This window comes from Plodia interpunctella, chromosome 7 (assembly GCF_027563975.2).
Source record: "Plodia interpunctella isolate USDA-ARS_2022_Savannah chromosome 7, ilPloInte3.2, whole genome shotgun sequence".
Lineage (NCBI taxonomy): Eukaryota > Metazoa > Arthropoda > Insecta > Lepidoptera > Pyralidae > Plodia > Plodia interpunctella.
This window is the reverse complement of record NC_071300.1, coordinates 3,609,474-3,624,661: the sequence shown is the minus strand read 5'-3', so window position 1 is coordinate 3,624,661 and position 15,188 is coordinate 3,609,474. Positions and strand designations below refer to the sequence as shown.

At 33.4% G+C, this 15,188-nt stretch overlaps 1 protein-coding gene across 2 annotated transcripts; it reads left to right on the top strand.

The window, feature by feature from the left end:
- Positions 1-5,792: 5,792 nt before the first annotated feature.
- Sam-S (S-adenosylmethionine Synthetase) lies at positions 5,793-15,046 on the top strand. Of its 2 annotated transcripts, none has more exons than XM_053748186.2 (11): positions 5,793-5,948; positions 6,574-6,898; positions 7,253-7,330; positions 7,454-7,576; positions 7,703-7,815; positions 9,142-9,285; positions 10,989-11,075; positions 11,612-11,743; positions 12,451-12,633; positions 13,230-13,363; positions 13,719-15,046. In XM_053748186.2, the coding sequence occupies exons 2-11, from the start codon at positions 6,784-6,786 to the stop codon at positions 13,828-13,830; spliced, it is 1,221 nt and encodes a 406-aa protein (XP_053604161.1). In that variant the 5' UTR covers positions 5,793-5,948; positions 6,574-6,783; the 3' UTR covers positions 13,831-15,046. The 2 variants fall into 2 exon arrangements, with proteins under 2 accessions (XP_053604161.1, XP_053604160.1); XM_053748185.2 differs by lacking the exon at positions 7,703-7,815 and adding an exon at positions 8,432-8,544 and having other exon boundaries at positions 5,795-5,948.
- Positions 15,047-15,188: the final 142 nt, after the last annotated feature.

Here is a 15,188-nt window from a genome sequence, read left to right as displayed (position 1 = left end):
CAAAACGTAATATATGTCCCCATGATAACATTCATGACATCACAATGATTCTAAGAAAATGGTGCGAATACGTCCCTACCTACCTTAATATGCAACTGATTTGGTTTTATATATCTTTAAAAATATTCACGTATTTAGGTATACTTATTTTAGGTATATTTACGTATTTTAGAATGGAAGGATGAAGTATACTGATATTTTAAAATATGTTTATTTGTCTTACCTTCTTTCACGTCAAAAGGAAGCAACGTGTACTGTAGTTTCATGGCATGGCATATTGGATTATAATTACAATATTTCCAAGAAAATAAAAAATTAGTACCAATGTTCTTTCAAGGATATTTTCTCTTCTATAAATCTAAAAATGACTTCTCAATTAGTTACCATAAATTAGGTAAGAAAAATTGAATAATTCTGTATTAAAAACAAGAACTACCTATAAGATTTAAATAATACCTGACTATTTGCATAATATATACCTTAAAGTTTATTTCCGCTGCTGTATAACAAGTGAAACTGAATAGATAAGTGATAAGATCCAAGCTTCATTCACACATTGTTGTGTCAATGGTTCTTCCTCAATCGCATTTACACATTAATATTATCTGTCCTAGTTACAATGTTACATATTGAGCGATGATCAGGAATTCAAGATCTACACATTATCATATAAGCGATAACAGATAACTTATTCGTCAAACAAAATAACTAAAGTTTCCTATTAGAAAACACACTATCTTAGGTAGGCACGTATTTCTGTTTTTTTTTTTACTTCAAACTAATTAACTGTCTAATATTATAAACGTAAAAGTAAGGATAGCAACGAATTTTCACGTAAATACTATACTTAATCTAGGTTTTCTGACCACATATATCCTATTTACTTTCTTTTCGAGAGTGCTAATTGCTAACACTCATTCAAGTCGCCTGAAGGCATCTGACATGATTTTTTCGACTACCTTTATTACGCGTCTTGTGTCAAGTAATCCCAAACACATTAGTGAAATATATATATATGACAAATAAGAAATTTAAGTCTTATTTAAAAAATATTAAATGCGATACCAAATAATTATTCCGTTATTGAAAAGCTATTGCGTATCAAAGCTAGGATTTAAACGCATTTTGGATAAATCACAGATATTTAATTAGAAATGAGGATGGCGGATGCGAGTCATGTTTTCAAACTTATCCACACGTGTCAGCAATATTAGCACGTATATCTCTTCTGCCCTCTTTTTGACCTTTTGCGACTACACGAGTATCATGGCTAATTGCATAATTTACAACGTGCGTGGTAATAAAATATCGAGCATCAATCATATAGTTTTGTTCAGTTATAGTGTTCAAAAATAAATAGATCACTTAAAAAGTTTTGTAGGTACATCGCATATATAACTCCACCCTTTTGTCCCTTTTCACGAATTCATTAGCATTGGTCACTATTATTATAAGTAAAAAAATAAACAAGTAATTAATTTAGTAAGTAATTTAGTATTTATTATTTAAATTTTTAATTTTAACTTATAGTACTTTATGTTGTAAATACTTTTATAATAGTATATATCGTTGTTTCTAATATCTGTCAAACTATATTTTGCAATTAAATTATATTCCATGCTTCTTTTTGTAATAACATTTTTATAATATTTCAGGCTTATGGTTATCAATTATAATAGTTAGATAATAAATCATATTACTACACAAGTTATATTTTTTTCTAAAGTTTATTTATCTTATATAATTACATTAACATAAATGTTTACCCCTAAATTTGTTGGATAAGCTGCGCGAAATTAAAAAGCTTAGTTTATTTTTTTCATGAGATGGCTGTAAGTACATTAAATAAGTGGTCATTACGGGTACGTAATGTTACGAGGATTTGGTACATACCTGCCCAAGGTACGTTCTGTTTAATAATGTCCAAATCTGTAGAAATTATAGCACTGAGCGAGCATACGGCGAACCAAGTAATACTACTTACCAAGAATTTTCAGTGAATTCTGCAAGTCACCGAACATCAAGTACATTAAGATAATTTCATTACACATATTAATATTACACCACATTCTCAATATCAGCTTTCAACTAGTGGCACAAAAAGTACTACCTAATTCGGATATTTTTTGTCATTGGAGGACGCAAAGTTTTGATACTTCAAATATAACTTTTTTAATTTTTTTTTGTCTTATTTTGAAACCGTGCATTACTTTTAATTGTAATTTACATAATGACTAATAAGTACAAATGTGAGATATTATTTCAGTATAATTCAAGTTTATATTTGTAAACAATGTAACTTTGTTGCAGTTCATTAGCATCGTACCTACATTATTGTGAAACTGTATTGATTTATCAATTATTGGGACCAGCTATGGAGAAGTCCACCATTGGGAAGAAAAATAATAAACTCGAAAGTAGTTCTACCCCGTGGTAATTTTGGAATTATTGATATTATTGATAGCCGCTTTCATGACTATAGTTGAATTGAATTATACTCAGTTAAGTTTTTTTTTCCAATTAACTAAGTATAATTTACTAAGAGTAGTCCGTAATTTACAGAGAGTAATAGTAATTTTCTTTGTAATTAGAAAATTCTAACATCTAGCTAATCGCTAAATAGTTTCCTGCCCTTTGGTTGGACACAGATATAAATAGAAAAAAAGAAATAAATATATTAGGACAAATCACACAGACTGAGCTAGCCCCAAAGTAAGTTCGAGACTTGTGTTATGGGATACTAACTCAACGATACTATATTTTATAACAAATACATATATAGATGAATATCCAAGACCCGGACCATTCAGAAAAAGATCATTTTCCATCTTGACCCGAACGGGGATCGAACCCGGGACCTCTCGGTTCAGTGGCAAGAACTTTACCACTGCGCCACCGAGGTCGTCAAATACATACATTACTTATGTGGGGTATGCTCGCATGACTAGCTAGATAACTGAACTTTTTCATAGTGTTTTACAAACACACCCACATTTTAACATATTCTACATATTCTAGAAGAAAAAAATGTACTGTAAACTTAAGAAATCTTACAAAATCTACTAATCTACCCTCTAATCTAATCTCAGTTCCTAACGGACACCGTTAGGAACTGAGATTAGTCTGATCGCTTTTGTCTAAATAATATCCAACATGACTATCAACAAATCTGCTGACGTACTAAGTAGAGGTAAAAAAACCTAAAGAAACCAATGCAGATAGTAGAATGATTGTTTCAAGATAAGAAATCTAGGAGCTGGTAAGACTAAAGAGAGAAAGGAGAGATTTTTTTTCTTTACTTCAAACTCGGACTCACAGTTCATGTTGGCCTGTGTACTAGAAAACTTTGGAACGGTTCAACTGTGACGTTATTCTGTAAATTCAGTGACTGTTGCTCTTTGACCTTGCTCAGACCACGTCTACAGATAACTTATCTATCTGGTTTTAACCACTCACTTTTCGTTTCATTGCCCAGTTAGCCGATCTTGTTTTTACAAATGAATCCCGGTGATATTACTATCAGACTCGTGCGTGCTTGACTGGATATGTACTATGATAAACACATTAGATTACATAAATATAAAACAAGTGTTACAACAATACAACAAATTTATTAGGATTTTTGAGTTATTTGTTAATATTACATCTTCCAAGATTACTTCTACGATTTCCTCAAAGTCTTCATTTTTTCCACAATTTATGAGTTTATATGTTAAAATTATCAAAATACGAAAAACTAAAGCTAAACGCGCTATAGAAAGCATGCATTGCTTTTTTTTTGAGATATGTAAAAAAAACTTCTTACTAACAAATAAACCCTAAGTTAGGTACCTATCTTCTATTATGGTATATTATACTATTTTTGCACACAGACACAAAGTTTGTAAATGTACTTGTATGTACATACTTTACTATTACGATAAGTTGCGTCATAATTTGATATTTGCGAATAATGACAAAAAGCATGAAAATTGCATCTTACCTCATATCTAGCAACGTGTGATTGTAAGTTCAAAGTTTATCATATTTATAACTACTTAATTATCAGTTAGACCTCCGCTTGAGATAAGCATTTCCAGATTGTGATCAAACCATGAATCTTGTCAAAATTCATTAATAATTATTATTATAATATCCCCATGCAAGCCAAGGATAGGACTAGGACACACTACTTAGTTCTGTCCTTTGAGAGGCTTACTTGCCGTGAATCAAAAAGGAGCAATTACTTTATTTGTTCCTCTCAATACCCTTTTTTGCCAAATTATTTTCTAATTCTGCATTATTGCGTCAGTGTTGACAGAAAACTTACCATGATAGTACGTATTTAGGTATTTTATTTCGTATTATAAGTACCATTTTTATTCCTCATGATTCTGTAAGTATAAGTACTTATGTTTTAGTCAAATAATTAAACGAAAAATGTCTAAGGAGCCGTCCATTAATCATGTGATTTTTTTGTTTTGTAACCTCCCACCCCTTCCCTGATACTTGGTGTGGTGAGGTTTAAGACTAACCCCCTTGCCTACCCATTGGGGTGGGGAAGGTACAAATACACATGTTTTTGATCACGTGTATTTTTAGTAAATACCACAGGTAAATACAAATAATACCTTTAATATATTACCTTTAAATACAGGCGGTATAAATAATATCACACTGACACCACATTTCACGCCGAATTTCGGTTTAGAAATCGTGCATTTGACGAAAAAATAAATACACTACGTGACCTCTTACTATACCTCTCCAGGCACTCTCCTCCTCCTCCCGTATTTATTGCATATTTCATGATTTTTACTGAAAATGTTCTTTTTAAGTATTAATTTTAATATGTACCTCACACAAATGTATGCATCCACCACGAGTGTTTTATTGTAATGATTATAAGCTTCACATTTCCAGTCCACCATTCACTTCATTTTCACACACAATATGTAGGATTTATTATACGTTTATGCCCTTTCAACAATATTTACAGCTTAAATTTTAATGGGTTTAAAAAAACCTATAGGTAAGTATTTTTTTTATTTTAAAAGGCTTTCTCTCGACAGATTTTGTTCTTTTTCTCATTCGTAAGTATAAAAACATCTAATAATAATGACGTGCTTTTAAACCATTATTTCATCAGCTTGTTTTCACCAAATTGAATTACATAGGTAATTATTTAGTTGAACACGACTGACCCCATGACAGTCTATTCAAATTGAAAATAATCTGAGCAATGACGACATGATAAGTAATAACATTTTTAATTTAGATAACACTTGGTAAGTAGTCAAAGAGTCTGTACACTTTAAATAATAAAATTTATATATTCTACTTAAATTCTAATCTTACAGATCAAAATTTACACCTTTTTCAAAGTTCGACAGTGTAAGAAATACTTCTATATTATTCGATTTGAGTAAGTTTTTCGTAAGAAAAACTTACAATTAAAAAAATCGTTAAGAAAAAAAGAGGCGTAAGCCTCTTTTTTCTGTTGCCGAGAAGACCCACTTGAAGAAATAATTGTACTTTTGTACTTAGTTTCCTATTTGTAAGTTTTATATTTACACTGTTATGCGGTGTACTTATATTAAGTAATTAATAAATCTTATTTCACATTTTGTTATTTTATCGTATTCGTAACTATTTTCGAACATGTTTCTAATTTGTTAACATGCTCTTGAACTATATACATACACAATATGAAAGTATTAGCAAGTAGGTACGACTTACATACTCATTTAATCTAAGTTTGCCGAGGTTGACCGAGGCGCATCTCTTAAGTACTCACAACCAGAATAAATATATTTCATTCGCAGATCTTCCGTTATACATGTTCTACGCTTAGTTTCTACATCTGTTTAAATAAAAGAAAATATTATATAAGTGTTTCAGTGCAAGTGTTCTAAATACTTACTAAGTATTTTTGAAATATACGTGACTTGAAGTTCTTTTAACAAAAGGTACATCTATATTTTTATATACAATTGAAGTGTCTATAATATTTATTTTGTGCCATAATTTTAACGTTCATGAAATAGATGCCTACTTACCTAATTATTGTTCTGAGCTGAGCTGAAATATAATATCCTGTCGTTCAGAAATACACTTTCTTTTTCTTTTCTCCTTTTCTTCGAAAATTAAAAAAATTGAAAACATTTTTCGCATTATAAAAATATTTCCATAATTCTTTCTTTTTTTTCATTTTGAGCTACGAAGAAAATTATAATTATTTAAACAAAATCTTATAGTATAATATTTTTATGCAATAAAGCAAGTATTTATAAGGATCTAAAAGGATTCGTAGGATTTAATACAAAAACTTATTCGTTGTTACCTACCAAACGGATTTTACATTTTTTTTCTATAATCTCGTAGGCATGCCAGTTTAAAGATTTTTCTTCTAGAAGCAGACTAAAATAAAAACATAACTAGGTATATAAATGCAAATAATAAGCATGAGTACATATTGTTGTAAATACGTACCTATACTCATGTCTCATAACCATCAACCACAGATCATTTAACAAAGTTTTAAGAAAATGAGGTTTGAAATTGGCGGTCATTTCCTTTTTAATTTTCTTTCAGAATCAAAACAAACATTTCAACCAATAGTAGTGCCTAAATCGATCATAGAGTGAGATAGAAAACAGGTCTGATTGGTTGAAATTGGTGGCACTGTGGCGCCGCTCCGACCTTATAAATAACCGTGCGAGCGCGCGCTGATTCTCTTTTCCACAGTGTTAATTCAGGGGGATTTTAATCGGGTTATTTTTGTGAGCTAACTCTAAATTCAGAATGCCGGAGACTTCAAAAATGAATGGATATGCAAAAACAAATGGACACAGCTTTGATATGGAAGATGGATCAGTGTTTTTGTTCACATCAGAGTCTGTCGGCGAGGGACATCCAGGTTAGTTTTCTTTACTAAATGTTTGCTGCAGGAATCGTGCACTAATGGAAAAATGGCCGCTTCTAGACATGTGCGCACATAAAAGTATTAACCATGTTAATCATCGTCACCCAAAATGTATATTGCTTGGTTACTAGATTGCGTATTCAAATACAAAACACATGTTATATTTTGATGAACAAGTCTGAACTACAATGTTTGGTTACATCACTTGCAGCGCGGTCAATTACAAAATAACATTGTCAAAATAATCACAACACGTGGTCCTAGCTAGATAAGCGGTATACCTCGAATATGATACACATGTCCAATTTATTTATTTCGAGATTTTATATTTTGCCTGTGTGTTTTCAGACAAAATGTGCGATCAAATTAGTGATGCTATCTTAGACGCACATTTGAGGCAAGATCCTGATGCGAAGGTGGCTTGCGGTATGTTTATATTATTACAAATATTATTATTTATTACATAAAAGTTATGATTTGTCTTAGTTTTACTCTATTTCATTGAGTCTATTTAAATGATGTATATTATAAGCTATGAATTATTTACAGAAACTGTCACAAAAACAGGCATGGTCCTGTTGTGCGGAGAAATCACATCAAAGGCAAATGTTGACTATCAAAAAGTTGTCAGAGATACTGTGAAGCATATTGGTTATGATGACTCTTCAAAAGGTAATTGCTTACTGTTCAATCATTGAGGTGCTTAGATAATAAACAGCTGTTGGCTGCAAGCCAAACCTTGACCTGTTCATATTCAAAATTGTAACTGCAAGTACTAAAAACTGTTCCATGTATTAGGTTTTGATTGGCGAACACTGAACTTATTAGTGGCAATTGAACAGCAAAGTCCAAACATAGCTAATGGTGTGCACACTGATCGAGCAGAAATGGATATAGGGGCTGGCGACCAGGTATTACATAAAAAGATCCGTTGCACGATATGACAATGGGTCAAATTCCTGGATGGTTTTCTCGAACTAATAAATGCATGGACATTTCGGCTAGATAATATATAGTTTTAAGACTGTATTTAATGATGGCATAGTGATAAGTTCAGTTGAAAATTAATCATAAATCTATGGGAACATTATTATAACCTTAAACAATCACAAACCATTGCAGGTTTCATTAAATATGTTTCCATCACAGCAGCTATTTAATTATAATTGTACCTATCTATGATGTTCATTTGTTTTAATTATTGAACGTTGTGAAACAGAAAATGTGGTCATTTTATGACAACCAGATTTAGATGAATTATAAATATATTTTTATTTTCTTGTGTGTTGTGTCAATAAAATGGTGCAAGGTTTGCAGCTAATATAAAAAATTATGAGTAATTGCATTTAAATTTAAAATTTTGTAACTTGCCTTCTGAAAGTAGGTACATATAAAGGGAAGGATTGTATAAAATTTGTCCAGATTCATATGCATATTTTTACAAATCACCTATAGTCCAACTTCATTGGGGTGGTCTTGTAAGGTCATATTGTTTTTACATTGCACTAATGAGCATGTTGGGTTCAGGGTTTGATTACAAGACATGCAGCGTCATGCTTGCCCTGGACCAGCAGTCTCCAAACATAGCTGCGGGAGTGCATGAGAACAGAAATGAGGATGAAGTTGGGGCTGGTGACCAGGTACTTGATTCATATAATTTTTTTATTACTCAAACAATTAAAACCTGACGAGTTATTTGAACAAAATTATTACAGGATACTTCACATTTTTCTATAAATGTTACAGAATATTTTTGTACCAATCTGCATGGTTAGATTGTTAACGCTTCCTCACGCTTATTTACAAGTAGGTATATAATGAATCCTAATTTCATACATAACAAACCTGTAGAATCTTTTGGTTTAATATAATTTTGAACAAAAAATGCATGTTCACTTGAATTAGGCATAAAAATGTGATTGAATTACAAATGTTTTATGCCTTGCATGTTCCAGTTATTATATTGGTAAGATTAGGTCACGAGTTATAAAATTCTATTACTCAAGCAATAATGCATGCTCTTACCTTCATGAAAATTCCAATACAGTTTTAAATGAAATAGTGATTCAAAATAGTTTCTCATGCTACGCCGCCTCAGCTCTGGTCAGTTGTAATTTCTTGTTTAGTATATTTTATGTATACCTACCAGACTTATCAAAATCGTCCAGTCATTCAAACATATGTTTTATTTTTAAATTTATTTTTCATTTTGTTATTAATGTAAATTTATTTTTTAGGGATTAATGTTTGGATATGCAACAGATGAAACAGAAGAATGCATGCCCCTCACAGTGGTCCTTGCCCATAGGCTCAACCAGAAAATAGCTGAGCTCCGGCGAAATGGCGAATTTTGGTGGGCTCGTCCTGACTCCAAAACTCAGGTAAAATATAATTTATCATATTACTTTCCATTTTAAATCCTAAGGCTATACCTCAATTTATTATTATTTGATTCTTCCCCACCATATTTATAACAACTTTTGTAGTGAAATTCAAAATTGTTTATTGAGAACCCCCTCCCTTTTTTAAGTTGGTTAACAATAACTACCTCTCCCCAGTAAACATAAATACTCATAACAGATACATGATTCACGCGGTTTTATACTTAGGTTTTACCTGTACTGGGTGATTCATTGTAGTGTAAAAATTATACAATAGGCACAGGAAAAGATAATTTGTGATATTTTATTTCACATTGATTAATGTCTACCAAACCAATAGACAGTCCACATTCTATGGGTATTAGAATACTACATATTGATGCAATAGTCGCGGTTGTCTGATTAACTAAGTCTAGCCGCTGCAAACATCCCTGAATATGTAGATGGGACAAGTAAATAAATAAATAATATTTTACAAAACATAATCTATAACCTTCTGGCAAATATTTTATATTCGTTCAGTGTATGAGTATGAGTGAGTCCATGTGTAAAAAGTCCACAGAGAGACGAATTCGTGACTAAATTGCCAGTTATCTATTTTTTTCTATATTAGTTTGACTTAAACTCACAAAAAATAACAGTTCTATTAAATATAGTATCATTCCCTATTCTTCTTAGATAAGTTATCTTATGCGTTGAACTCTGAATCATTCGATTTGGTCATGAATCTGAAAAATTATCAGGAATTGGGTTCACCAAGTACCATTTTTTCAAATAAATAAAACTAATTTATTGACTTCAAAAGAATGTTGAAGAAGTTATTATTTATTTACGAATCCCAATACGATGAGTATTTGGAAATATTTGTTGAGGGTTTTAATATGATAAATGATAAAAATATTTACATAAATTAGTAACCGTTTGTGATAAGACTTGCCCAAACCATTCTGCAAAAAATATTTGTTAGCAGTGCATATTCTGCTAGGTAATTTTACACATAACAGAAAAATGTTCCTAAATAGCCGTAGGGCTCATGGAAAAAGCATTTTCACGCGCGAGTAGCTACAGGAAATAGCTACTACAGGTTATAAAAAAATCATCAATTTTATTTCCCATATATGAATGAATAGCGTGATATTAATATACACGCTTGATAATCATGCACATAATGTTTTGTCTAAAGTACATCCCATTTGATCTGTAACCCAATATCATCATATCAAGTACCAATTGTCGCGCACAGCAACAGTACGTACGAAAACGACACTGATTGTGCCTGACATTGGAGACAGACTACACAGGCTAAGGAAGTGGAGATTGCACTTATTTTTTATTGAATCTGCACACGAAGATTGGCAATTGTCTTTTGTATGTGTTCGAGCACATAATATGGTTTGGTTTTATTGCTAGGTGATTGCATTTACTGTCTTGTACGTCGATATCTAGTTCACATTGAAATATCAAAACTTAATAAAAACCCGGAAACTAATCTTTGGTTACGTCACTACGCTGCACAATATCATCTGTGCGGAATTTTATCAATACTTTAAAAAAACACAACATTGTAGATATTAAATCTAAAAATCCTTGCGAGGCTAAATCTTTAACTACTAAAGCAAAATATATTTTTTCACTATTACAATAGTGTACAATAGTAGATATCTTTTTATATTGCTTTATTTTAATTCTCAGATATTTTACAGGTCACTTGCGAATATACGTTTGCGGGAGGCGCCACAGTACCTCAGCGTGTCCACACTGTTGTTGTCTCCCTCCAGCATTCGGAAAAGGTATGAGATTTGATATCATCTAGTCAACATCCATATCGATTAAAACTCGCTGATAATTTTAACCCAGCATCCTACTTTCTGGTATTAAAAACGGTTTTGAAAATATATTTTTTACGTAAAACAAGAAATGTTTTGGAATTAGGCAAAAAGGATTATTGGTAATGTAGTACACAATTTATTACACAGAACTTGCACAATGTTTTGTCATATAAATTGTACAAAAATGTGTGGCTCGCTCACTTAATGATGAAATCAAACACATGGTTTCGATTTTGTTTTGCTAGCAGTAATCGCGAAATTATTTAATATATTTTGCATAACATATTGATAGGTTTATCAATTTATAAACTTTCTATGCACACTTATTAATATACAAGTAAATATTATTGTTTTATTTTTATCAAATATAGATAGGTAACGAGCATTAGTTGCTAGTTAAAGAAAATTAAAATCTCGTTTCTAAAGTTTAATAATATTATTTATTAGAAATATTCCGTACAGGCTTCCTGTAATTATAATTGAATTGATTTGTTTAGATAACGTTGGAGACATTACGTGACGAAATCAAAGAGAAAGTCATTAAGGAAGTGATACCCGCTCAGTATCTCGACGAGAAGACCGTCGTACACATCAACCCTTGCGGACTCTTCATTATTGGCGGACCACAGGTAACCTTTGTCACTGTTCACTAAATAAAAGTAAAATTAATTTATGAACTGCCACCTGCCTTCAGTCGTCTCGTACGACATTCACGGGAGGTTATGGAGTGCTCACACGCCGTGCCTTCTTAATAATTATTGTATACATTACTGTATAAATAACGTAGTCTGTATGTTAATTTTAAAGTGAGTACTAATTTTCGTGTAAATTTGCTTTACATTGAGAGATAATGATGAGAATCATGCGATGTAGTGCGACAGAATGTCGGTGGTGAACACACGCATGCTGCCTTCCTACTGATGTCTCTAATAGTACACACATTTGTTATATGACCCAATAGATGCCCTGTCTTAGTTGTCATGTGTAGTTATTATAATATTCCATATTTTAACTCCTCTTTTACATAAGATAAGAAAACTAAATATAATAAAATAAATAATCGGTTGAGTGACTTCCGTTGTGATTGAGGGAAATGTGGTTTAACTTTTATACATATTTTTAATTTAATCATGTTTATGAAGACCAAATAGACGAAATCGATACAGCAGTGTCTGGTAAATACGTGTGTATACTTTTATTTCAATTCTATATGGAGTATTTGCCAAATTTCTATTTTTGGCAATACATATTAGGCCTCGACACGACAACCCCTGCCTTCTCTTCGGCCAGTCATATCTCTCCCTTGCAGTTTTTAACATGGAAATGTATATTCCAGTCCGACGCGGGTCTGACGGGCCGCAAGATAATCGTGGACACGTACGGCGGGTGGGGCGCGCACGGCGGCGGCGCCTTCTCCGGCAAGGACTTCACCAAGGTGGACCGCTCGGCCGCGTACGCCGCGAGATGGGTCGCCAAGTCGCTGGTGCGCGCGGGGCTCTGTCGCCGCTGCATGGTGCAGGTACATACAAAGATACGTTCTCGGGCAAGAACTTGACTAAGATGGCCACTCAGCTTAATTGCTGAGTAAGGCAATTGTGGGCGGATTTTTCTAATCCATTGAGTCAATCAATCTATATATAAAACTCTTGCGTTACTGACTGACAGACAACGCACAGCGAAACTACGGAGAAAGCTGAAATTTGGTGTGTAGGTTCCTAGGACAGTGTAGGGGAGCACTAAGATTTCCTGAAATTCCCACGGGAAACGAATTTTTACTCACATACGAAGTTGTGGGCAAAAGCTAGTTATGAATATATTTTTATTCCCGACATGTTTTGCAACATCCTATTTTATATATTATCTAAGTTGGTTTTGGGCCGGCCTTTGTAATAAATCTGGAAAATACTGAGCGTAATGTAATATCTGGTTATGATGTATTCCACAAGACATACATCCCTACATATTACAACATGTCAAAAACCGGACGGATTTTTTTAAGGTTTTCCCCAATATATAGTGTGATTCGTGAGCAAGGTTTAGGTGTACAATTTTGTTATGGCTTTATCCCACCTTGGCCGATAGTTATATATATATTAATGCATATTTTGTGAACAGGTGGCATACGCAATCGGCGTGGCGGAGCCGCTCTCTATCACAGTGTTCGACTATGGCACGTCTCACAAAACACAACAGGAGTTACTCGCCATCGTGCGCAAAAACTTCGACCTGCGACCGGGCAAAATTGTCAAGTGAGTACCCAATTAATTAATTTATAAAAGTTAAAGAAGTTTTGTGAAAGCGAAACTTCTATTCTAAGAATATTGACATAAATAAATTCAACGTAATGAAATTCCAACCTGGAATCCGTCCGCGTGGTTAACAAGATTTAAATTAATTAAAATTAAGAAAAAATATGTATGCTGGCTGCGCTCCGGGGCTTTGATCCCGTGGGAGTTTTGCGATCAAAAGTCTATATGTTATTCCAGGTTATATTCTACCCGCGTACCAAATTTCATTAAAATCGCTCCAGTAGATTTACATGAAACATACATTAATCCCGAGCGCTTTCACTGAGAGTGACACTGACCTGGAGCACACCCTCAGAGAGCTGAACCTGCGCGCGCCGATCTACCAGCGCACGAGCACGTACGGCCACTTCGGCCGCGACGGCTTCCCCTGGGAGTGCCCCAAGCCGCTGCTCAGTGAGTGCGAGTGACTGTCTGCGCTCTCTAGGGCTGCGCTACGTGTAGATATTAACAGACGTTCACTTTAAAACCACCGTTTCATGTTATATTTTTTACGAAAACTCAGCATATTCTGCGTGCCATACTGGAGACATATTTTTTCATTTTGTGTTCACGAAATACACGTTCCGTTCGGGAATGCGACTTGCCAATCATTGTGCTAATTTTCAATTGTTGTTCCGGTAATCGGTGGAATATTTTCCTGTGTCGCAGCTGCCCGATTCGTTGACTACGATTGTGTAATTATTAGAAATGTTTTGAAACTACAGAAAATATTCTGACGCGATATAGCAAGAGTATCGTCTGTTAATAACTTGACATGTCGTAAGAAACTCGCCGTTGTAACCGACGCGATGTTTTCCGTTACATCGACGGGTCTCGATGTAATAAATAAGTATTCATTAGTTCGATACATAGGAATAAAGCGGTGCCGTCATTTCTGAATTTGAGTTAGTTCGGGGGATGAAATGGCAGTTCTATTGTTTAAGTTTTAATTGTGATTTTTATTACACTGCCTTTTATTTCGAAACGAAGGTACGTTACATATAATGAACTGCCCCAGTGCTTAAATATTTTTTTTATATATATTGTTTGCAAATATTTACACTCCAATAATGAACTGCTTTCTTTCTCGAATGTTCTTTGAGCTTGATGTAAGTGCTATAATTACTTATGAGTAGAGTAGACTACTTCCCTGGACGTGTCACAGTGGAGCGAGTACCAGAAGGATATCTCACGATATTCCTCTCTTCTCTCGCTCACTGCAAACATTGTGCTGCGAGTGAACACTGTGAGATTCCCTTTTGTGTTGTAGTTTGTGTACTGTGGTGACAGTTCACCAGGCAGCATAGTTTGTGTTGTGTTTCTGAAAAGGAGCCAGTGGAAAAGAGCCATTTTGAAAACACACCGACCCTCCCAGGGCAGTAGTGTCTGCATTTACTCCATCAATAGGTGTAATTAGATGCAATGCTAACCGTACGTTTTATGACATTAGGCGTTACTGTAGAATTTTAACTTTAAATATTCGTAGGACGGTTAGTAAGTAATTGTGACTATAATTTTTTGATCTGTTTCGACTAAGACCTGTTAAAAGTTTCTAATTAACTTCTGTGGATTATCGACTTATCGGATGTGTAATTTCAGACTAATAAATAAATTATGATCACCCGGGACACCATCGGGAATAAACGAGTGTTTCATTTTATACAAGTTCTAAATGTTTTTATAACAAGGTATCATAGACAACTTTAAAGTTGTTGTGTTATTAACCTCAATGGTCTAATCTATGCCCGGGGTCAATAGGTATGTATGGTAATGTTCAGCAGTAGGT

Excerpts from the sequence above, each read along its gene's own strand:
- Sam-S (XM_053748186.2), top strand. The coding sequence starts at position 6,784 with ATGCCGGAGACTTCAAAAATGAATGGATATGCAAAAACAAATGGACAC. Across the intron at positions 11,076-11,611 it reads CCCTCCAGCATTCGGAAAAG|ATAACGTTGGAGACATTACG; the intron begins GTATGAGATTTG and ends TGATTTGTTTAG. Across the intron at positions 11,744-12,450 it reads TCATTATTGGCGGACCACAG|TCCGACGCGGGTCTGACGGG; the intron begins GTAACCTTTGTC and ends TGTATATTCCAG.